This window comes from Nematolebias whitei, chromosome 23, assembly GCF_014905685.2.
Source record: "Nematolebias whitei isolate Nwh7 chromosome 23, NemWhi1, whole genome shotgun sequence".
NCBI lineage: Eukaryota > Metazoa > Chordata > Actinopteri > Cyprinodontiformes > Rivulidae > Nematolebias > Nematolebias whitei.
In genome coordinates, this window is record NC_056520.1 from 16258859 (window position 1) to 16281726 (window position 22868).

Genomic DNA, 22868 nt, shown 5'->3' on the forward strand with positions numbered 1-22868 from the left:
TGGAGTTTGCATGTTCTCTCCGTGCATGCGTGAGTTTTCTCCGGGTACTCCGGTTTCCTCCCACAGACCAAAAACATGCATGTTAGGCTGATTGGTAACTCTAAATTGTCCCTAGGTGTGAGTGACAGAGTGAATGGTTGTTCGTCTCGTTTGTCTCTATGTGGTCCTGTGATGGACTTGCGACCCGTCCAGGGTGTACCCCGCCCCTCACACAGTGATTGCTGGACATGGGCACTGGCGACCCCCGTGACCCAAAAATGGAATAAGCGGATAAAAGATAATGGATGGATGGATGAAGAGATTTCAAGAATCTGGAAAAATCTCTTGAGCTCAAAGGCTGAAAGTTGTTCTTGGATGGCCAGGGTCATGGCATTAAAAACCAGTCTGATTCTGTTCTGGACACCACTGCATGGACTCAGGAACACTTCCACCAATCATTGCCTGTAAACACAGCTCACCGTGCCGTCCACAAATGCTCATCCACTCTCCTCAGTTTCTAGATGTTTACAGACTGCCGCTAAAAGGAGAGGACCTGGAACGATGTGTTGCTGCCATCAGTTTTAAATATACTTGGGGTGCACTGATTGCAGTTTTCTGGCAGATCACCGATCTCTTAAAAAGCCTGACCTGATGGTTCCAATTTTGTCCGATACCAATTTTGTTTAGAGACATTGCCAGGTGTTATAAGGTCACAATGCACCTTCAATTTTCCAATCTTATTTTATTGACAAATATACCCTTGAACAATATCCTAGAAACAATACAAACTTGTTTTAACTGGCCATGAGCTACTGCTCTGAAATATAAATTAAGTTTAGACAATTGTTGTTAAAACTACAAAAAAATTGGTCAAATCGTTTTTTCATATGAGTATCGGCCAATTTCCCAAAATTAAGGAAATCGGGGCCGATAAATCGGCCATTCGATTTATTGGCCATTCGATTTATCGGTGCACTCCTAGTTTCAACATTTGATATGTTTACTATGTTCCACTGTAAATAAAATATGGGTTTATTTGAATTTCAAATCATTACATTCTGTTTTCATCTACTTAGTCAAAATTGGAGTTGTATTAAAAAAAAGAAGAAATGCTACCACTGATCTTGTTTCATCTTCAACTAAAAGCAGCAGAGACAGAGAGCTATGGCCAGCCAAGAGGGACAAACTGTGCAGACGGTTAGCTTTAAGCAATTCTCTTTTGTTTTCCCAGGAAGCATTTCTCTTTTAAATAGAAATTTCTGCCTTTTTTTGTTAAAATAAAAGCATAGAGGTATTACTTTTTCTTTTTTTTTTACCCTGCATATGAAGCCTTATTTTATCACTTTACTTGATATCTACACTTGCATGCCTTTACCCAAATTGTGCAGCTTTCAAAAATCTTGAAATGGTCCCACATTCAGCGCAAGAAATCAATCCATTCTCTCAAAAATATTTAGTTTCTGCGATTCAAAGCCGGTTTTTACTCGGCTGCAGCAGAGCGGCGTCCTCGCCCGCTTCAGCAGGAGGAGAGAAGAGAAGCCACGCAGAGCTTTCCACCGTATGGAAGAGGAGTCAGGGGCCCTCTGCATTATTGATGAGGCTTTATATAGGCAAACAAAACTAAACACAGAGAAGCTCGCAGCGCTGCCTCCGAGGATGGAAGTGGTGGGTGGGAGAGTGGGGGAGGGAGCGAAGAGAGACGTGCAGTTCTCTCGACTTACTTATTGTATTTGCACAGAGCAGGGGAGAGATAAAAAAGACAGTTATACAACGCCGTCTGGAAACAAAGCTGATGTGGTTGGAAAAACAGCAACACTGAGAGGCTAGGGGAGATTTTTACCTGGCTAGGCAAGTGAGACAAGAAATGGAATGAAAGGAGATGCAAAATGAAAGGCCTAGCTTTCTTTAAAGAAATTCATATCGCGTGCCGCCTTTTAGAGTTTAAACTAGGACTGTCGCGATAAACAATAAGTCAATTAATTGTTTGATAAATGAAAATTATCTACCTCATTTTCATTTATCGGCTTTATCGTTTCTTCGTGTCTCTTTCTACTGGACACTGGATGACAAAAAGGTTCAACTCCGGTGCTCTTCACTGACCCCTCCCTTTATTTTTTCTCTTTAAAACGTGTTTTAACCGTCAAAAATCGTGTTTTTGGATCGTTAAAAGCAGCTAAGCTGAGACGCTAAGCTAGGAGCTAAGCTAAAATGCCGACTTTGGGAAAAACCTTCTGTCTTGTCAAACCTTCGTTTAAAACATTTTTCTCTGCAAAAAGAAGCTGAGAACTTGTTTAATGATTTTTTTTCTCTCCAATTTTTATTAAAAGCTTTGTGTGACAAATGCTATGCTAAAGAACTCAAACCACACCGAGTGTGCGCCATTTTGAGAAATGAAAAACAGGAACGAGAGACGGCCCATGTCATGTCAAGAGGCCTACCTCCCCTTTTTTTTTTTAAAGAGACACGCTGCTCGCTCCCTCACTATCCATCCTTTGGTTCAAACAGTCTTATACTGCCGTCTAGTGGTCGAAAAAAAGGTATTGCACACAAAAATTAACCAACATTTCTTCTTAAATTTGACAATAATTACTAATTATTGTCAAATTTCAAACAATATTATCTGAATAATTTCTGAGACAATTAATCGGCAGCAAAATTTGTTATCGTGACAGGCCTAGTATAAACTGAGATTATCTTGTGATGAGAGGGGTGGAGTTATAGCCTCTTTGATTGAATCTTTAAAATACCCTTATGCAATATCACATACAGTACTCTGAAATCAAGCAAGATCAGTTAGCGCTTGAAATATGTTTTGGTGATGACTCTCAGCTACTACCATGCCAAAAGGTAGCTCGGTGTCTGTAAAACTAACATGTGCTTGCTAAGATTACCTCATTGTGGCAGCCATCTTGAATGTTATTGACTTCAAAATATAACTAGAGAAATTGTATTTCCTGCAAAAATGCAGTGTGAATGCTTATTGCAGAATAACTTCCTGAAAAACAGATGAAATTAGCTAAAAAAAAAATAAAACCATGCTTAAATGTAGCTGAAATAGATGAACACGGAAAGAGAGTTGGTCCTACTGTATAACAAACATTGAAGCAGTGAAATCAGTTCCCAAGGTAATGGCTGTAAATTGGACGCAGATGAAGTCGTGCTGTCATCGTGTGTTACTGCATGAATCAGTAGGAGGTCACCGGGAAGCATTTAAATGTCACCTCATATGCATTTTCTTCTTGAACCACTCTGTTTTTGCCATTTAAACGTCAGAGAATGGATGCTGACGCAGGAGAGCTATAGCCTTCTTTAAAAAAATGAATTAATAAAACTTTGCAACACCTGTTGGATGGAAACGCTGACATCTGAGACGAAAGCGAGGCAGAATTTTGACATAAATCCGAACAAGAACATCGATCTTCTTTCATTCTGCAGGACAACAAGAATAACTTTCCCAGCTGAAATTTGAATAATTTATCCCTGAATTCTAGCGTCACTTTACATATCGTCTTGCAGCTAGGCGGTAAAATGTCAAACGGGAATATATTTCTTGGAAGCTGCTTTGTGCTTCGTCATGACTCTTTGAGCCCCATAATGCAGCGAGCTCCACTCCGGTCATGTATTTTTAATGCGACGGCAACAAATTGACCCCACGTGTTGAGATTCGGAGCATCCGGTGCAGACGGGAAGCCTCCGCTATTAATCACTCGAGCGAGAATGGTTTTCCCTGCTCTCTAATGACGTTTGCGTGCAGGTGGTGCCATTGTAACCTGGTTTCATCAAACTGCACACATTTAATCAGAACCGTGAATTAAAACGGATTGTGACGTGAATGAACAGCTGGAGTCTAAATGGAGACAAACATCTGTCTGCTGCTGATGTTTTTCGTGTTTAAATGAGCTATACGTGGCTTTGTTTTGTGTCTTTGCTCAAATGTTGGCCCTTTTGCTGAGTTTTGTAGCACTTCTTTGTCTGGTCATTTTGTAGTTTTTTATTTATTTATTTATTTATTTTTTTGTGTCCAATGCATTTTGTTTGTAGTTTAGGAAAAATTTTTGGCATTTGTGGTCCAACAATGTTCAGTCAGGTCATCTGGATGGTTTCTTTTTTTCTGAGACGTTTCGTCCTTCATCCAAAGGACTTCTTCAATCTGAGGAGCCACCAACAAACTGAGTCCCACAAACAGCGCACTCGCATAGTGGGTAAAAAATAAAAAAAACAGTTGATGGGGGAGAGGTGGGCCCCGGAGGCCATCTTATCACCAGCAAACTGTTTTTTTTACCCCTCCTTGTCTGTTTTCTCTTTAAAATCAGTTTTAACCGTCCAAAATCGCATTTTTGGATCTTTAAAAGTAGCTAAGCTGAGAAGCTAAGCTACGAGCTAAGCTAACAGGCCGACCTCAGGGAAAAACTTCCATCTTGTCAAAGCTCCAAAAATTCACGGTTGAAACTCGTGCCTTCGTCTAAAAAGTTGTTTTTCTCTGCAAAAAGAAGCTGAGAACTTGTTTACTGTTTTTCTTTTTTAATTAAAAGCTTTGTGTGACAAATGTTATGCTAAAGAGCTCAAACCACACCGAGCGTCCATGTTTTTGAGAACCGAAGAGAGACAGCTCATGTCACGTCAAGTAGTGCTGTCATTTCTAACTCAAACCCGAAACCCGGCCCGGACCGACCTGGATTAGGGCCGGGCCGTTATAATGTGATTAATGGGTGGGCTGGGCTGGTCTTCGGCTTTTATTTAGGTCAGGATCAGCTGCGATCCAATTATATGATAACATGGCCTGCCATACATCTACCAGCTGCACCTGTCCATTTCACCGCGCGCTGACTGGCCTTGAAAGAGGTAAAAAGTTCAGTTAAGCTTCAGATGGGACTACTGCCAGGCAGCGATCCATCGCCCAAATGGACGTTCATTCAGCCGCTGCACTCAGCGGACGCACGCGGCCGATGACCCAAACATGTGAAATCCCAAAGCGGATGTGTCAGAGCTGTCCACGTCTCAGTAATTCAGAAGAATGCAGGCAGAAACAGAGTTTAAATGCTTTTTTATGGCTACCCATTCAGCTCTGAATCTTCTGTCGCTTTTATTCAGCTGCACGTCCCCGACCATTAATAACCAATGAAAAATGTCAGGGGGTTTTCCAGGTTCGGACCTGTAATTACTGTTAATTTCGTTGGGTCGGGTGGGGCTCGGAAATTATGATTGCGGGCTGGGGCCGGGTCAGATCAGATTTTTTGCGCCCAAGTGCAACTCTAACGTCAAGGGACCTCCCTCCCATTGTTCTTAAAGAGACGTGCTGCTCGCTCACTCATTATCCATCCTTCATTTCAAACAGTCTTATACTGCCATCCAGTGGTCGAAAAAAGGTACTACACACAAAAATTAACCAACATTTCTTCTTAAATTTGACAATAATTACTAATTATTCATGGAATAATTACTAATTATTGTCCAATTTCCATCAATACTATCGTTTATCGTAATAATTTCTGAGACAATTAATCGCCCAGCAAAATTTGTTATCGTGACAGTCCTACTGCTGACGCTGATATTTTCACTTCTTCCTCTTCTGCCATGATCAGATCGGGTAGACGCGCATGACATCATAACGTGCTGGTGCTGCAGGCATCCTTGTCACTGGGTTGTCATACAAAAACAGCGCCTTATCAACACCTTTTATATCGGTGAGCTATTTTGATGGAATGGCTGATCTCTAACTTTATCGCTAATATCGGCCGATACCATGCCGATAATATTGTGCATCCCGAGTTTTCAGTTATCGTTTATGAAGGCTCCTCTCCGATTAGACAAAAAGACTCTTGACCTCACACATATGGTTTTACATTAATTTAACATTAGTAAGTGATAACATCCATGACCTTTACATAAATTCCCCTGACAGACTTCACAATACAAAAGATTTTTTTTCTTCTTCTTTTTGAAAATCAACAATGGCTTTATTATTTATTTTTTTTCCAGATTTTAATTTCTCAACACGCATCTCCAGAGGAACAAAGACATAAAGAAAGCTAAATGAGTCAGAGGAGCAACTGCTGCATTTTCTCATGTATCTGTCAAATTTACTTTTGGCTAGGCTAGAGGTGGACGTAATAAAGATGAAGGCTGATTCATCACTTAAAAAAATTAAGAGCTTGCGTTGGCTGTTTTTAATTTATAGACTGAAAATGTCCAAATCAGCGTGAAATGCAGAGGATGAAATGCAGCTGGCGCACCCCACCGTGTCGTCGTGATGGCGCTCCATCACCAGCTGAATATTTGCCACCAAGTCTCCATTATTGACACCACTATGCCAAGTGGAGGCAAACTGGAATTGATTGTCTGAGTACACAAGCCCACAGCTTTCACACGGAGACGCCTTCATCCACAGCACCCAAACACAAAGCTAACCGATCCTTTTTTCTATGTAGAAACGAGTCCATTTATCTCTTACCACTCACGTCTGACCAAAATCACATCGTAGATCCGCTTCAATCCCATCCATCTGGCTGGAGATTTCCAGACAAGCTCCAGATTTAAATAGAGGTGTTTATTGAAGGAATGCATATTTTGTGACGTCTTGCACGCCAAAGTTTTAACCAAAGGTCTTGCCCATTCTGCGAGTGCTCAGAGTATGTGTGGATGTACATCCAGTCAATACTTTCTGAGAGTTTTGTTAAAAACTATCCAGTAGTTCATGTGAAATTTGGCTAACAGACAAATAAACGAGTATACACAGACTCAGGCAATTACCTGATCAATGTCCAGTCTGTAAAGGTTTAGTTTTACTTTTGGTTTTTAGGTTTATTCCCATCCAGACCTAGACATATCTTCAGGAATGTGGTATTTCCTGTTCTTGAACTGTTCAGGAGCTGTATCGCTATAATGCCGTTTCCGCTCGTGTGTGAACGTCGTTGATGAGTTCAACGTTTCACATTGTTCTAGTCTTTTATTCGTAATGATTAGTTTGTGTCCACTTTTTGTTTCATGCATCTTAGTTCGTCATTTTTGGGATATTTTCCCCAAAATGATGTCCCGTTTTGTCCATATTGCACTTGATGGTGCTGGTTAACATTTGATTTGTTTTTATTTGTTCGTTTTGGTCACTTTAAGTAACTTCCTGGTCATTATTCTTTTGTTCCTACTGATACATTTGGGTCTGTTTAATGTTTTGAATTGTCTTGTTTTGGTATGCGTGGGAGACAAGGGCGGTGAGCGTGTCCAAGGACATTCCCGGAGGCACTGTAGGATTTCTGATAAGAATGGAATAAATGGAATAATCAGCCAGTTCCCTCTGGTGAGATCCGTAAACTTTCTCCGGAGTGCCGAGCTTGGCCAAGGACAGCACCAGTGAGAATCCAAGAGTCCTGAAATGATGACACAGTGTTTATTCAGCTGGTTCCCCCTGATTGGTCTGTGGACTTCCTGGATGGAAGGCTAGGGGGCAGAGCGTCAGATTTACAGAGCTTCCAGGCGAATTGAGATAATACGATAAACGAGGGACTACTGTAATGCCCTTTTTTAATGGAGACTTTTATTGTCTAAAGTAGATTTGAAATTATTTAAGGAACTCTTTGCATGCATTCTTATTTCAGCTTCATTAGTTTTGATTCATTCAAAATTATTTCAGAACCTATTTCATACCCTGAAGTTTCTGATTTTTAAATAATTTTAAGGGAAGTTTTATGCTTGTTTTGATCATAATGTATTTTATTGTTCTTATTATGTAATTCCTGATTAGCGTTTTACTTGTTCTTTGTGGTCATTTTGATTTTTTTTTCTTTAAATGTGTTTGCTCTTAGAGAAACATTTCCATCTCTTGATTTCTTTTTAATTTCTTGTGTTCCAACATTTTTCAGTCAGGTCATCTGGACAGTTTCTTTCTTTTTTTTTTTTTTTTGGTGCTGAAACGTTTCGCCTTCGATCCGGAAGTCTTCATCAGTCAAGGAAACACACAACAAAACTGATTCTTCCCCCAACAGCTTACTCCAAAGTGGAACAAACCAGTTCTGCTTGTGATAAGATGGTCTCTTTGGTACGCCCCCTCCTCCATTGCCGGCCCTCTTCTTTGTTGACAGTCGTATCAAACTGGTTGAAAACAACAAAGTCCATGCTCAATAATCCAGGATTTCAATCCAAAATTTTTCAGTCTGGTTATCTGGACAGTTTCTTTTTTTGTGCTGAAATGTTTCGCCTTCGATCCGGAATCGAATTTGAATCTAGTCCAGATCGAAGGCGAAACGTTTCAGCACCAAAAAAAGAAACTGTCCAGATAACCCGACTGAAAAATGTTGGATTGTAATCCTGGATTATTGAGCATGGACTTTAATTTCTTGTGTTGTTTCTTTGATTTTTCAGTTGTTTTGATTCATATTTTTGGTCTTTTTTTTTTTTTTTTTTTGTTTTGTTTGTCCTTGTCATCAGTTTTGTCTCGATAGTTAAAATTGTCATTTTATGATTTATTTTTATATAGTTATTGGCGTTTTGGGAGGTACTCCAGAAGTGTAATTTAAGGAGGCTTTTACTCAAGTTGGTTTTTATTTATTCAAAGAAACCTGCATTCATTCGTTCATTCATTTACTTTGCAATATCACCTCTATTTTATTTCAATTTCTTTCATCTTTCACAGGTTGGTTTATTCATTTTCAAACCAAATGTTTGCATGTGTTTGCTACAAACGGTATTCAGTTTCTAAAAGGGTTTTTGGCTGAACAAATCTGGTAATTTTTCATTCGTGGCAGTCTGGTTTCTGCAGTTTATGTTTTTCTTTCTCTCATGCATCATTCAGCGTTCTTTATCCTTGCTAAATTGGCTTAAAACATCATTTTCATTCGTAAGATGTTCTGTCTTGTCTTTATAACCCTTTTACCCGAATCAACCGTCATAGCTGACCTTTAACCTCTGCTTTATCGACTAGCTGACAGAAACCAGTAATAATTTCTCTGTTTGCCTCTTGTGCTCCTTCTCAACAAGCACGCCTTTCATATTATGGTGGAGGTAAGAGCAGTTCAACTGAATTTAAACCCGGTTTTCCCTCCTCTTTTTGGGTTCAGAGCTTAATTCTCCACCTCAGTCCCACACCACCGTTCTGTTTGCTTTTTCAGCAGTGCCACAACTGTTTTTTTAATTTCTGCCTGTTTAATTTTTTTCTGCATGGATGAATGTTTTTGTGTTCTCTCCTGAAAATGTTTTGTGCATGGTGGAAAACGGCCAACGTGGCTTTGAATGCAGCCTTTTTTTTTTTCTTCCTCCAAGCCTGAATGTCCACCTGTGATGTTTATGTAACCCACCGCTGGTTGCGTGACCCACTTTGGAGATCGGCAGGGCCTGTAGTTTCCTGCGTGGAGAGACAGCCGAGGTGTTTGAAACTGAAACCGCAGCTTGCTTTTCCATCTCTCAAGCAGACCTAGAAGGAGAGAAGAGGAGGAGGGCGGATACATTTTGCATGAGTGGAAGCGCTGCCTCTTATCTGGAACATTTTTCAAGTTGGCGACGAATTACTTAAGTACAAGAGGGACAAAAAGCATTTCAATTTCAGCTCGAGTTTGATTGAGTTAGCGTGGCTGCAGATTTCAATCTTATAGAGCTTTAGAAAAAAGTTAAACAGTTGTGATGCACAACTTTTCTCTTTGAAGTTCTCAAGTTTTGCAGTCATCCCAGAAACTAGATGTATCCTTAAGATGCTCTTTGAGTTAAAAAAATGGATTTTTGTTCCCGAATCTGCCTTAAGCTCCAGAAAAGAGCAAAATAAAGCGGGCGTGGAGGATTGACGTGGTAGATGGAGGTGTAACTTGATTAGGCCATAGGAGATGGTTGAGGAGATCGGTGTGAAACAGCAGTTTCTGTTTTCCTGTTTCCTGTGGTCTGCTGACTAAGTGTAATGCACGCTCTTTGGAGCCCTCGGTGCCCTGCAAGCGGACGGCGGATCCGGTGACTCCCGTGGGAGGCCTGGCACGGCCGAGCCGGGTCGCCTGAAAGCGCAGCAAATGGGCAAGAGTTTCCAGAAAGATACAGTTTAAGATGATATGTGTCAGTTGCAGTAAACGCGAGAAACAGCGGACTCAAAGTCACTCATTCCCCCAGTGATGCTGCAGAAGTTCATCTTTACTCTGACAACCCATCGAGCTCGCATCACCTGCAGGAAGTTCTCTTGGTGGCACTTGTGCAGATGCACGAATTAGGCTTCATTTAAAGCATTTGAGTTCTTCTAAGTTGCACGTTTTGGGGCTTGCCGAGGCTTCGTGTAGCTTTGACACTGGGATCCTTCAAAGCAAAATCAGTACAGAAAGTGTTGGTTCATTAAGAAAAAGAGAGGATGGGAATGTGTGTAGAGCTCCAACACATTTTTATTGAGTGGAGTGCACCATTCTGGTTGCCCGTTTTATTTGCACATTCTCTTTATATTAAGTCGGAGTTTCTTTCCCCCTCTGTTTTCTTCAGAGTCTATAATCAAGTCATTTAGTCCCAGTTTACTAACATAAATGCAGATTTTCTCATGTCCTATTTGGATTTTTGTCCACTGTTGGGAAACAAAAAAGAGGAATTGGGAATACTCTCCATATGTCCGTGCATGTTGTGAGCATGATAACTTGTAAAATAAGTGAAGTACTGACTACCATTTTTCTGTGTGGCTGCATCTAGGTCTAAAAGTGTTCCTTGTGAAAAATTGTGCTGCCACATCAAAATCCATGATGGCCATTATTATAAATATGTAAACTAGCCACCCCAGTCATTTGAAGAAACTATGCTTTCTAGGTTTTATATTGCTTAAAAGTGTAGTTTCCTCAAATGGTTGTGTCAAAAATAAGCAACAATGCAACTTCTATTTTGGTGTGTGGCTGAGTCGAGGTGTAAGAAATGTTGAAAATTGGGTTGCCACATCAAAATTCGTGATGGCCATCACCATATATGTATTTATATGGTGGTAGCCATCATATATATCATCATTTAAGGAAATTATGTTTTCTAGTTTTTTATTGCTTTAAAGTAGTTTTCTCAAGTTATTGGGGTGACCGAAGATTATTCTGTGATTGCAAAGGCTAAGCCACCCCCTGACTCTACCGACTTGGTTGTGGATAAAGTTGCTCTCATCACTTGCCAGAATCCTTCACACTCCCCTAAAACACAGTGTAACTCCTACCCACTTAAATAACTTGCACCATAAATGTTGTTTACTTGCATTCCCTGTTGAGTTACAGTGCAGAAACACTTGAAAACCCCATCTCGAAAACTACAAACATTCACTATTCAAGTCCCTCAGCGAAGGAGGACATTGACATACCACTTGTCATTGTCTTTACTGGTGTGACTTTAAGCAGTCAGCATTCAGACTGAAGTGACTGTTCAGCCAGTTTGTACCACTTTGTAGTTTGATTTTTTTTAAGGGTGTAAAGCTTTTTTTTTTTTTTTGGTCATTATTATGAGAGAAAAACAAATGCCAAGGGTCTTTTTTTTAAAACCACTGATTTAAAACTGACTGTGACAGGTTCAGTTTTAAATGGATCAAAAACCATTGTTCAGTAAAATGTATCAGTTACGAGACAGTAGGATCCAGGGTTTACAAGCACCCAAATCTATTTTTATTACGGTGTTCCCAGTGATGCTGGAAATCGGGGAGAACCTGGGCAATGATTTTCACATTTGTGAAACAAGGAAAACTCGTGGAATTTGAACACTGGTCTGATCTTTTGGAGATATTGATGTGTACATGTATTAATGCTAGTATTCTAGTATCATTGAGTCCATATTCTGCTTCTGCAGTGTACTTAGCACATGTATCCTTACTAGGGTTGGGCATCATTTGAATTTGAACGATTCCGATTCGTCTTTTCGATTCAGGTTCCAATCGATTCTGATTGTTTTTAGAGGCAGGGTTTGAAAAAGTTTGTTTTTATGGTTTAAACTAACCATTAACCATTGCCCATGGTTTAAATAAACTAGCTAACCAGAGTTCTTTCTGGAAGAAATAGTTTGAAATTCTCTTTGAGTTTTAATTCTATGAACTTTTTCCTTTTTTTTTTACTTTACAATGAATTTCTCACAGGGCTATTTATACCAGTGTGTAAATATCAAACTTATGAACTTGTCGTTTGTCTATGAAAAAATACACGAGCTAATGCTAGCATGGTATTTGCATTTGAGTTGACCCACCACTTTAGGTCAAGTATAACTTGTTAGCTGCCTTAATGTTGGTATAAGACATATTTTATTGTTTTACTTACTCAATTCTGACTGCAGTGGGTTGATGGGCTGTGAGTCGGAGCGGGAGGAGGAGGCAGCGGAGGTAGGCCGGCGCAACGCGCTAAAGACGGGGCACTCTTACTTCTGAACCATGAACCTGGAGGTGTTTAATCATCTTGGTTGCGCACCTTCCTTTGCACGATATAATCTTATTACAAGTGTTGCACTGAGCCGACTGGTCGTTTCTTTTATTAAAGTTAAGCCACACTTTTGATTGTCGCTGCACACTGTTCATGGTTGCGCACAAACTGCCTGTGGATTCTTCTTCGTTGGTTTTCGGCGACTTCTTCCTGCAAATTCTTCTTGTTGGCGTCCAGCAACTTCTTCCTACGAATTCTTCATTGTTGGTGTTCGACGGCATCTTCCTTCAAATTCTTCTTGTTGGTGTTCAGTGGTTTCTTCCTGTGGATACTTCTTCATTGGTGTTTGGCGACTTCTTCCTGCAAATTCTTCTTCGTTGGCGTTTGGCGACTTCTTCCTACAGATTCTTCTTCGTTGGTGTTTGGCGACTTCTTCCTGCAAATTCTTCTTGTTGGTGTTCAGCGGCTTCTTCCTACAGATTCTTATTCGTTGGTGTTCGTTGGCTTCTTCCTATAGATGATTCTTCGTTGGTGTTTGGCGACTTCTTCCTACAGATTCTTCTTCGTTGGTGTTTGGCGACTTCTTCCTACAGATTCTTCTTCGTTGGTGTTTGGCGACTTCTTCCTGCAAATTCTTCTTGTTGGTGTTCAGCGGCTTCTTCCTATAGATTCTTCTTCGTTGGTGTTTGGCGGCTTCTTCCTGTGGATTCTTTTTCATTGGTGTCCGACGACTTCTTCCTACAGATTCTTCTTCGTTGGTGTTCGTCGGCTTCTTCCTACAGATTCTTCTTCGTTGGAGTTTGGCGGCATCTTCCTGCAAATTCTTCTTGTTGGTGTTCAGTGGCTTCTTCTTGTGGATTCTTCTTCAGATTGAACGATGCTAGGAGAATAGGAGTGTTAGTCCCAGTTCCAGTCTAGACTCGATGCCCAACCCTAATCCTTACTGATTGACTCTGGTGACTTCAGTATCTGATGTTAATTAATTATTCAGAATGACTGTTGTTTGCATGTATCATAGGCTACAGTATACTTCATTGCTACCCCGCCTCTCGCACGACTGCTGAACATGGTCTCCAGTGACCCCCATGACCCGGAAAGAACGAAGCGGGTAAAAATAATGGGTGGATGGATGCTTCAGTAAATCCTTTGTCCGCCACCTAAGACACTGAGATCTGAGCATTTTGTGTGACTGAAATATCTCCTGGAATTTCAGGATTTACTCAGGGAAAAATCAGGGGTAACTCGAGGAATTTTGTTCTCACGAAATGCTGGGAATTCAGATTCAAATCTGTTTCTGCTTCATCGAAACGTCCAAGCTTATAAAAACAACAGATCCCAGTCCATCCTGTGTCACCTCTGCCTCGTTAGGAATGCCATGCACATCCATCCACAAAGTCTAGAATAACAACCTAATCACACATGATCCACACCTTTTGTGCGTAAATCAGCAAGGGTCAGTAACTTTTGTCATGTAGCGCCAATGCTTTACATTCTAACGGTGACCTGGTCGTCCAGCTCAGAGAAACGTGACGTCAGTTAAGTTAAAACAACTAGAAAATCCTCAACACCTTCTTTTGTTGTTTCACGAAGCAGCATTTACGGAAAGCTATAGATTCCTTGTTTTGGTTTCAGCACAATGATGGTTTTTAAACTGTTCAGCTGCTGTGCAATCGGACCTCTGCTCCACGGTGGGTGATTTTCTCTGACGTTTGGCTGGTGTTTGGTGTGAAAGTGCAGCGCAGACAGCAGGTCTGCTTCACAGCTCTCTGTTAGCTTAAATAAACACGAGTTCCCACTCCCCCCCTTCAACCCCCCTTTCTGCCCTGTCTCTGTTTTTGTAAGCAAATACCCTGGATTTTTTTCCCCCCTATGTATGTTCTCTTATAGGTCTTTTAGTTAAATAGGCCAACTTATAATACGACATGAAAATTTAATCATCTCTTCTATGTAAGAGACTTTTTTTTTTTATGGACTTTATTTAAAGGTCAAAGTTCACAGCTGGCTTGTACATTTTGGCTTCCATAGTAGCTCTTATATAGATGATGTAGTTAGCTTCCTGTCAGGACACGAAGCATCAAGCTGAAGCTGCTTCGCCCAGTTTTATAACATTGGCTCATCTTTTTTTTTTTTTTTTGGCTTTCGCTCTGCGCACAATGGGAACTCTTGAAGAACATTTTGATCTTTAAAATGGTTTGGGGTGCCAGAACGTTGTAAATTAAGCTGAAGTTGACATGTGTTTCCTGGAAACTTCCTCGTATCCCTCAAACTGCCAAAGATGGCTCACAGGTATGGGTTGTTGCAATCTTTTGAGTCTCTTGGACTTGGATCTGCAGCAGTTCTTGTAACCAAATCAGGGGCTTTTTTTTATGGGAGGTTATGATGACTGACTTTGATTGGCAGGCTTTTGATATTTTATCGCTGTCCCTGAGTGGATCCTAGGGCCCTCAGGGGGTCTTGAACTGAACGTTGCTTCAGCTTATCAAGCGCCTTGCGTTCAAGTGAAAACATGAACATCTTTACAGGCGAAGAGCTTTTTCTTTTCCCTGACAGCAGCCACACAGAGGTAACGCTGAGATTTTACTGCACTGTATCTAGTTTCATCAAAGGCCATCGCTCGTTCTTCCTCTTCTACCTTTTATCCTTTTTGGAAATGTGACTCCCACACTGCATGCTTCTTTTTAACCTTGCCCTCCTTTCCCCCCTCTGTGTCTCGTCTCTGTATCCCTTCGGCCTCCGTCCTTCTCTGTGAAGTCACATGTGAAAGTGATCAGCTTAATCCCGATCACCATCTGTGTTTAACCTACTTTAGATCGGGAGCGCTCGCCTCCCCTGCTTTGGCTTTCCTTTGAGTGGCGTTAGCATGAACACGGGACGCACGCTGGAAGCTTGACCTGCTAAAGTCAGACAAAAATATCCTCCATTTCTTTTATTTATCCTGACATGAACGTCAAACCGTCTGTTATGTGTTATGGTGTCTCATAACATTTATATAATGTCTGCTTGTTAGCGCTACGATATGTCACATTCATATTGCGGACATTTACACGTTTACTGACCCTTCTGAACCCAACTCGGCAATTGTTAGCCTCATGTAATTCACTGTTGAGCTATGTGAAAGTTTAACTGTTTCTTAGTTGTAGTTAACAAGTAATGTAAAGCATAAATCTAACGGCTAAAAATAGCATTAAAACCCCCCATGAAAAAAAGACCATCAAGAAGATATTTGAGAGCTGGGGCTCTGTTTTGCACAAATATGATCATTTTCCTTTGTCCTTGCCGTAAATTCAACTAAAATAAGTCAAATAAACTTCTAAACGAGTCTGATGACTCTAGAAAACAAGCGCAGATGTGACGCAATCATGTTTAGTGCTTGTGTTGCTTTTAAGTTCACTGAAACATTGTTCAAATAAAGAACATTAGTTTGAATTAAAGTACTAAAGCTGAAAATACAAAATGATGATAAATGAGAGAAATTGCATTTACTGTGAAAATACAGTATGAATACTTACTAGAGAAGAACTTGCTGAAAAACAGCTGAAATTAGCTAAAACAAACATGCTGAAACGTAGCTAAAATGGAAGAACAAGCCTAAATTAGCGGAAGAAAGCAGAAATATCACATATTTGCTTAATTAGGCTTAAGTAAGCAGATATTAGCACAAAAATAAGGAAATTGCTTTAAAAAGTTGAAATTGGCAACAAAAAAAATAGCTGAAAAGTAGCTGAGAAGGAAGAAAGAGGCTTAAACTACCAGAAGGAAGCAGAAAAAACTGAAATGAGCTATAAAAAAAGTGTGGAATTAGCTTAAAAGGTAAATTTAGCATGAAAACAGCAAAATAGTAGCTGAAATAGCAGTTAAGGCTGAAGGGAGCATAACAAGCTGAAATTAACATCAAGCCGTTAGACTGAAAGTAGCAGAAATTACCACGAAAAACTAGAATTTATCTGAAAACAGCTAAAATTAGCTTTAAAAAAATGCAAAAAAGTTAGCTGAAAATTTAGAACAAGCTTAAATTAGCCGAAGAAAGCAGAAAGAACATGTTTGCCCAGTTAGGCTGAAAGAAGCAAAAATAAGCACCAAAAAAGTGCAATAAATAAATAAATTTGCTAAAAACCTGCTAAATAGTAGCTGAATTAACAGAAACTAGCAGAAACAAGCTGAAAGGAGCATAACATGCAGAAATTAGCAGAAAGAACTTAGATGTTGTAAAAAAAAATGTTTTAGTTGGAACAAAGATTCTGAAAGTAGCACAAAACAGCTGAAATAACAGCTGAAGTTAGCTGAAAGTAGCTAGAAAAACAGAACAAAATGTGAAAGGAGCAGTAAAAGTTTGTAAACACATCTAAAGACTTGAAGGATGTAAAATGAGCTCAATTCATTTTCTGTGAGGAAAAAAGTGGCCAAAAAGTTAAAGTTGCTCCATTGCCAAATGTCATAGCAGGTCTCAGGTCTCGCTTGTAAATGAGTCCCCGAGGCTCAATGGGATGAATAAAGGTTGAAGGAATAGCAGGATTGTCTTGAAACAGCTGAACTTTTTTTATATATGATTTGTTGAAATAGCTTGAAAACTGCGGAACGAGAAACGCACCAAAATAAAAAAAACGTACGGCAGAAAAATGGATCACAGTAGTGTGAATGCTTCATAAACATTCACACTATTAAAAACATCAAGGTCCACAGCATATCACATAAAGAGACGGTTCTGTAAAGTCCAGCTTCTAAAACTTAAAAATAACCCTCTTAATTACCCTGATTAGTTCATAAAACACGCCCAGTGGACAGGTGACGTTAGAAATAGTTTCTGAGTACAACAAGTAAACAGCTGAGCTTTTTGAGCTGTAAAGCAGGGAGGTAGAGCATTCATGATTTGAGCTTGTGTTGCTTTCAAGCTCACAGATTAAAAACACGTTAAAGTACAAAATCTGCTTACACAAAAAGATAATCTATAATATCAAAGCTACACTCGCAAACGAAAGAGACTGAAGGATTTCCTCATATAGAAGATTTCGTTTACAAGCCCACCTTCCAATTAAGTGCTGGTTTCAAAGGCTCTGGTTAAAGTTCTGAACGTCTTCAGCGGTGCTGTAATCGAGCCTCGGACCCACGGTTTTATCAGTGATCTCCCCCTGCTTTTTCTCAGCGGCTCATCGGGTTCCAGCTGGCAGCCTTCCCGTCTCAGCTCCGTTTCCGTAAATTCAAGCGAATGCATTCCCGAGGGGTTTGATTTAATTTGAAGCGAACGGCTCCAAACCTTCTGGGTCTGCTGCGTCCTCCCAGCCAAAGAAAAAAAAAAAATAACTGCACAAGTTTAACACTGAACATGCAACAACTCCTTAACTACACTCCCAATGGAAACAGTATTAACAACGAGGCTGAAATAAAGTGATTCTGCAGCAACAAAAAAGCAAGCTTAACAATTGTAGTCCTTCAAAATAAAAGTCTTTTTTGTGGGGAGGGGTCTTGTGAACTGGTCCTGGTTTTAAAGTTCCTAAAACAAACAAACAAAAAAATAAACCGTTTTCCGTGTTTTTGATTTCTTTTCTTTCCAGGATCCCGGACCCTCGCCCCCGTCCCCTATTTTGGGCCACAAGCCACTGCAGCTCATCGAGTTGAAAGCCAGGGGGCGTTTCGGCTGCGTGTGGAAAGCCCAGTTGCTGAACGAATATGTGGCTGTGAAGATATTCCCCATCCAGGTATCCTTATGGCCACATGGCATTCTCCCTTTTTACCACAGTGTCCACCCCTAAAGTACCTGGTCTAACTAAGATGCTACGTCGTTCTCCCCCCCGCGTAGGACAAGCTGTCCTGGCAGAACGAGTACGAGATCTACAGCTCGAGCGGCATGAAGCACGACAACGTCCTCCAGTTTATCGGCGTCGAGAAGAGGAGCAACAACCTGGACCTGGAGCTGTGGCTCATCACCGCCTATCACGACAAGGTACTCATCCAGGGGTGGAGACGGAAACCTTTCGATGGCTAGCGCCGTTTATCTGTAACGGCTGTCTTGAACTGGAGGTGACTCCACAAGTTACTGGTTTTAAAGATACAGACAGTGACACCTTTCTGAGAGACATTAGATAACGTCTACTGGTTCATGAGATATTTTGCTAACAAACACACATAGACTAATACGCACACACGGGGCAGGTGTTAACGTTTCTGTTCTGTGCCCGACAGTCCATTCAAGCTAAACGCCACACATTTCCTGTGAAAATGCAGTGTGAATGCTTATAGCTGAAGAATTTTTGCCCCAAAAAAGCTGAAATTAGCTAAAAGAAAGCTGAAATTAGCAAACAATAGCTGAAAAGTAGCTGAAAAGGCAGAAATAAGTTTAAAAACTAGTAGAAAATAAGTGAAAGGAGCAGAAATTACCATAAAAACTTGAATTTATCTGAAAACAGCTGAAATTAGCTTAAAATGCTAAAAAGTGTAGCTGAAAGTTAGAACAAGCTTCAAATAGAAGAAAGCAGAAAGAACGCGTTTGTCCAATTCTGCTAAAAGAAGCAGAAATGAGCACCAAAAGTGGAAATTATCAGAAAAAATCTTAAATTTGCAATAAACAGCCGAATAGTAGCTAAAGAAACAGAAAGAATCTTAAATTACCAGAAGGAAGTGGAGAGAGCACAATTATGCCTAATTAGGCTGAAAGAAGCAGAAATGAGCACAAAAATGTGAAGGATATCTGTAAAAACGCAGAAGTACAAAAACCCCCCAGCTGATTAGTAGCTAAAAAAAGGCAGAAATAAGCTTAAATTACCAGAAAGAAGAAAGAAGTGGAGAGATCACAATTGTACCCAGTTAGTCTTAAAGAAGCAGAAATTAGCACAAAAAAGTGGAAATTATTTGAAAAAGGCAGAAACATATGTATATTTACATAAAAACAGCTGAATAGTAGCTAAAAAAATGCAGAAAGAAGCTTAAATGACCAGATGGAAGTGAAGAGATCATATTGCTGAAAAACAGTTGAAATGGGTGCAACAAATGTGGAATTTGCTGAAAAAGCTCAAATTGGCATAAAAGCAGCTAAATATTAGCTGAAATTGCTAAAATAGCTGAAACTTGCAGAAATATGCCGAAAGGAGCATCACAAGCTGAAATTAGAAGCTAGAAGATGCACATAAACGTGACTTGGTTCAGTATAAATAAAGTGAGCTGAATAGTTTTCGTTGCTTATGCAGATTGTGTTCTCGCGTTCTGTCCTCCCTGGTGGTTTCTCCTCTCGGCTGCAGTCTGTGCAGCTTTTCGGGGCTTTAAGTGCCTCTGTGTTTTGAGGGTCATTACCAACCAAGTGGAGAGCGGTTCTCTTTGCCTCGCTTGCCTGAAAATGTGCCCCCCGCCTGACCTAAGATGTGAATCTGCGTGCTTAAACTTTCCTTCAGCGAAGAAAGGTTGACAAATTGAAGGTGTGGCAGCGTCGCTCTTGGAAAGCCACTTAACCCTGGAGGGGCGAGACAAGTGTTTCTCTGATTCGTTGAGGCTCTCAAGAAGAATCAAAGATTTCACAATTTTTTTTTTTTTTTTTTTAGTAAATGTACAATCAGGAATAGATCGTAATAGCCCTGTTTATTTTCTCTAAAAAGTTTCTGCTTGGACGTGCAGAGAGCCTTTTCCTCCTGAGCAGGTGCTGATGATTTGCACTATTGAACCTAAAAATGTGTAACCAGCTGTTGCAGGGTTTAGCGTCTCCTCCACGGCTGATTCATAGCCCGATGTTTGACGCATCCCAGTAGCTTTAAGGTGCGTAGGGGCATCCACCCGCATGCCGAGGCTCGCTTCAGAAACTTCCCGGGCTTTAATCTCTTTAATCGGACGTTTTAGATCGACTTTCAAATGGATATTGACTGAGAGGTAATTTGAGAGAGAGGAAATGAAACCTGCTGCATGCAGGTTTATAAACATGCAGTGAAAGATTTGTGTCCTGAAGCAAAACAACTGAGATTCAGCTTCATCTGTTGGAGTTGTCTGCCCTCTGGTGGCCACGTTGTGTAACTACTCCCTGTTTGGCCTTGAAACAAGTGACCTTGTGTTATTCTATTAAGAAACTGCCTTGCTGAAATAAAAAGGGTCACACGTTCTGTAATGTTTAGCTTTAGTTGTGGAATGCAGTCACTGCAGCATACTTTATAGAATCCCAAAGATTTCTCTGTGTGTTTAAGGGTCTGACTGTAAAAATGGTGTCTCATGCTCCCTAAATCCTGGCGAAATATTTACCTGCAATTTCTGTGAATGTTTACGAAGCATTCACACTGTTGTGATCCATTTTTCTTCCGTACGTTTTTCGGCGTCTTTCTCGTTTTGCAGTTTTTGTGCCATTTCAACAAATCGCATATCAAAACGTTCAGCTCTTTCAGGAGAAGGGGTGCTGTGACTTTTGGTATTGGTGCAACTTTAGCTTTTTTGAAATACTTTCTGCCATTTTTTTTTTTTTTTTTTTTTTTTTTTTTTTTGTCATAGAAAATGAATTGAGCTCAATTTACCTCCTTCAAAAACCAAAAGCTGCATCAGTTCACAAACCGTTTGAACGTCAGGACGAAACTCTGGCTAACCGTTGTGCGTTTTGTTTTATTTACAACAGCATTCAACACAAATATCATTGTAAAAAATACTTAAAATCATATGTACTAGAAATGCACCGATCGGTATCAGTGCCGATATCCGAGGGTGTTGTTTTCCCCTTGTTGGGGTATCGGTAGAGATGCACTGACCCCGGATTTGTATCGGTACTGATATAGAAAATTTCCATAAGGAGCTTATTGCTGTTTATTTTAAACATCTGCCAACCAAGCTAGTGAAGCTATTGTTTCTTCCTCTTCTTTCAGCTCCTTTACTATTTATTTCACATTATATTTAGAATTCCTGAACCATTTGAAAGGTTTGTTGAAGTTTATTTTTTTTACGTTTGACCAAAGTTGTCAACCTGTTGTTTTTGTCAGTTTCAGTATCTTTATTATTATTTATTTTACATGGGATGTTATAATCATAACTGCACTGACTGAACAAATTAAAGTTGTGTTGTTTTTACATGTTTGACCAAGCCTGTGAAGCTACTGGTGTGTTTAAGTGTGCTGTACTGGTGCAGACTTTTCAATAAATTTGTAATTCAGTACATTTATGTCTACGTCTTAAAAAAAAAAAAAAAAAGGAAAAAGTTTTAAGTTAATTCAGCACTGTTTACTGTATCGGATCGGTATCGGATCGGTAAACTCTGGTATTGGTATCAGACTTGAAAAACGTGGACTGGTGCATCCCTGATAGAGATGAGAAGTAAACACTAAAAACTACTTTTGCTGATAAAATCCTGCAGGTTTGACAAACATAAAAATAATTGAACAAAGATCAACGGAGATAAAAGCAGATAAAAGAATCCAATTTCCCGGAGCGGAGTTGTTTACAGAAAGTAAAAAAATCTACACGGTCTTTTATCTAGACTGTTGGTCCAAAGAGGTTTTTGATAGTAAACTGTATCAGTCCGACGGTGGGGGGTGTCTGTAAGCACTTTCTTTGCGGTTTATTAAAAGGAACTATTATTACACCGTAATATCTAAATCTCTTGTCTTTCCGTCTTCAGGGCTCCCTCACCGACTACCTAAAGGCCAACGTCGTTTCCTGGAACGAGCTGTGCCACATCGCACAGACGGCGGCCCGCGGCCTGGCCTACCTGCACGAAGACATCCCGGGACACAAAGACGGCCACAAGCCGTCCATCGCTCACAGGTCCAGCTGCTTTTCTTGAAGCGCTGTCAGCTGTTTGATGCTCTGACGTCCTCTCGTGCCGGTCTGATTAAAAGAGTTTCTGGTGTCCCCTGCAGGGATATCAAGACTAAGAACGTGCTGCTGAAGAACAACCTGTCGGCCTGCGTTGCTGACTTTGGGCTTGCACTGAAGTTTGAGGCTGGTAAATCAGCGGGGGACACGCACGGACAGGTACAGACGACACTTGTCTGAATGCTGAGTCAGCATTCACATTGACCTTTTCCTCTTCTTATTTTCTTCTTTTGTTTATATCTATTTTAACTACTTCTGCATACCTCGAGCTGTTTTAGCTGCTCGAATATCACAATGTTCAGCACAGTCAGGAGATGGCCGCTGTGACTTTGTTTTTTTTGTAATTATCAAAATGTTTTAACTTGATTTACAAATAAAGTTCCCTGTAATTTTTTTTTTTTTACATCTTTTCAATTCCTTCTGAAACTTTTTCTCTGAAATCTTGAGAAAACTGGTTGTTTTTGTTTTCCTGTGTTTTCTTGTTTAGTTTTTAGCTAGCGTTTTTACATATTTAGCTAGCATTTTACTTTACCTTTTCTTCATTTTCCTGCCTTTAGCTAACCTTTGGCTTTTACCTATGTTTTGTTACTTTGAACATGAGTTTATCTACATTTAGCATCTAGTTACTAATTGCTTTAAGCTAGTGGGTTTTTTTCTGTTGCTAACTTTTAGCTGGGTTTAGTTTTTAGTTAGCATTTTGCTGCTTTTAACTAACGTTTAGCTACATTTAGCTGTTTACTATGCTTTGTTACTTTTAGCATACATTTAGCATCTAGCTACTATTTTGCTTTCAGTTAATGTTTTGTT

General features: G+C 40.1%; 1 protein-coding gene across 1 annotated transcript in view; it reads left to right on the plus strand.

The window, feature by feature from the left end:
- LOC119428750 (activin receptor type-2A) overlaps nt 1–22868 on the plus strand; it is a gene marked incomplete in the record, with an annotated part of 87349 nt that overhangs the window by 60333 nt on the left and 4148 nt on the right. Inside the window, 4 exon segments of the mRNA XM_037696427.1 lie at nt 17846–17989; nt 18091–18234; nt 21865–22010; nt 22106–22220. Of these exon segments, the coding sequence (XP_037552355.1) occupies nt 17846–17989; nt 18091–18234; nt 21865–22010; nt 22106–22220 (549 nt within the window).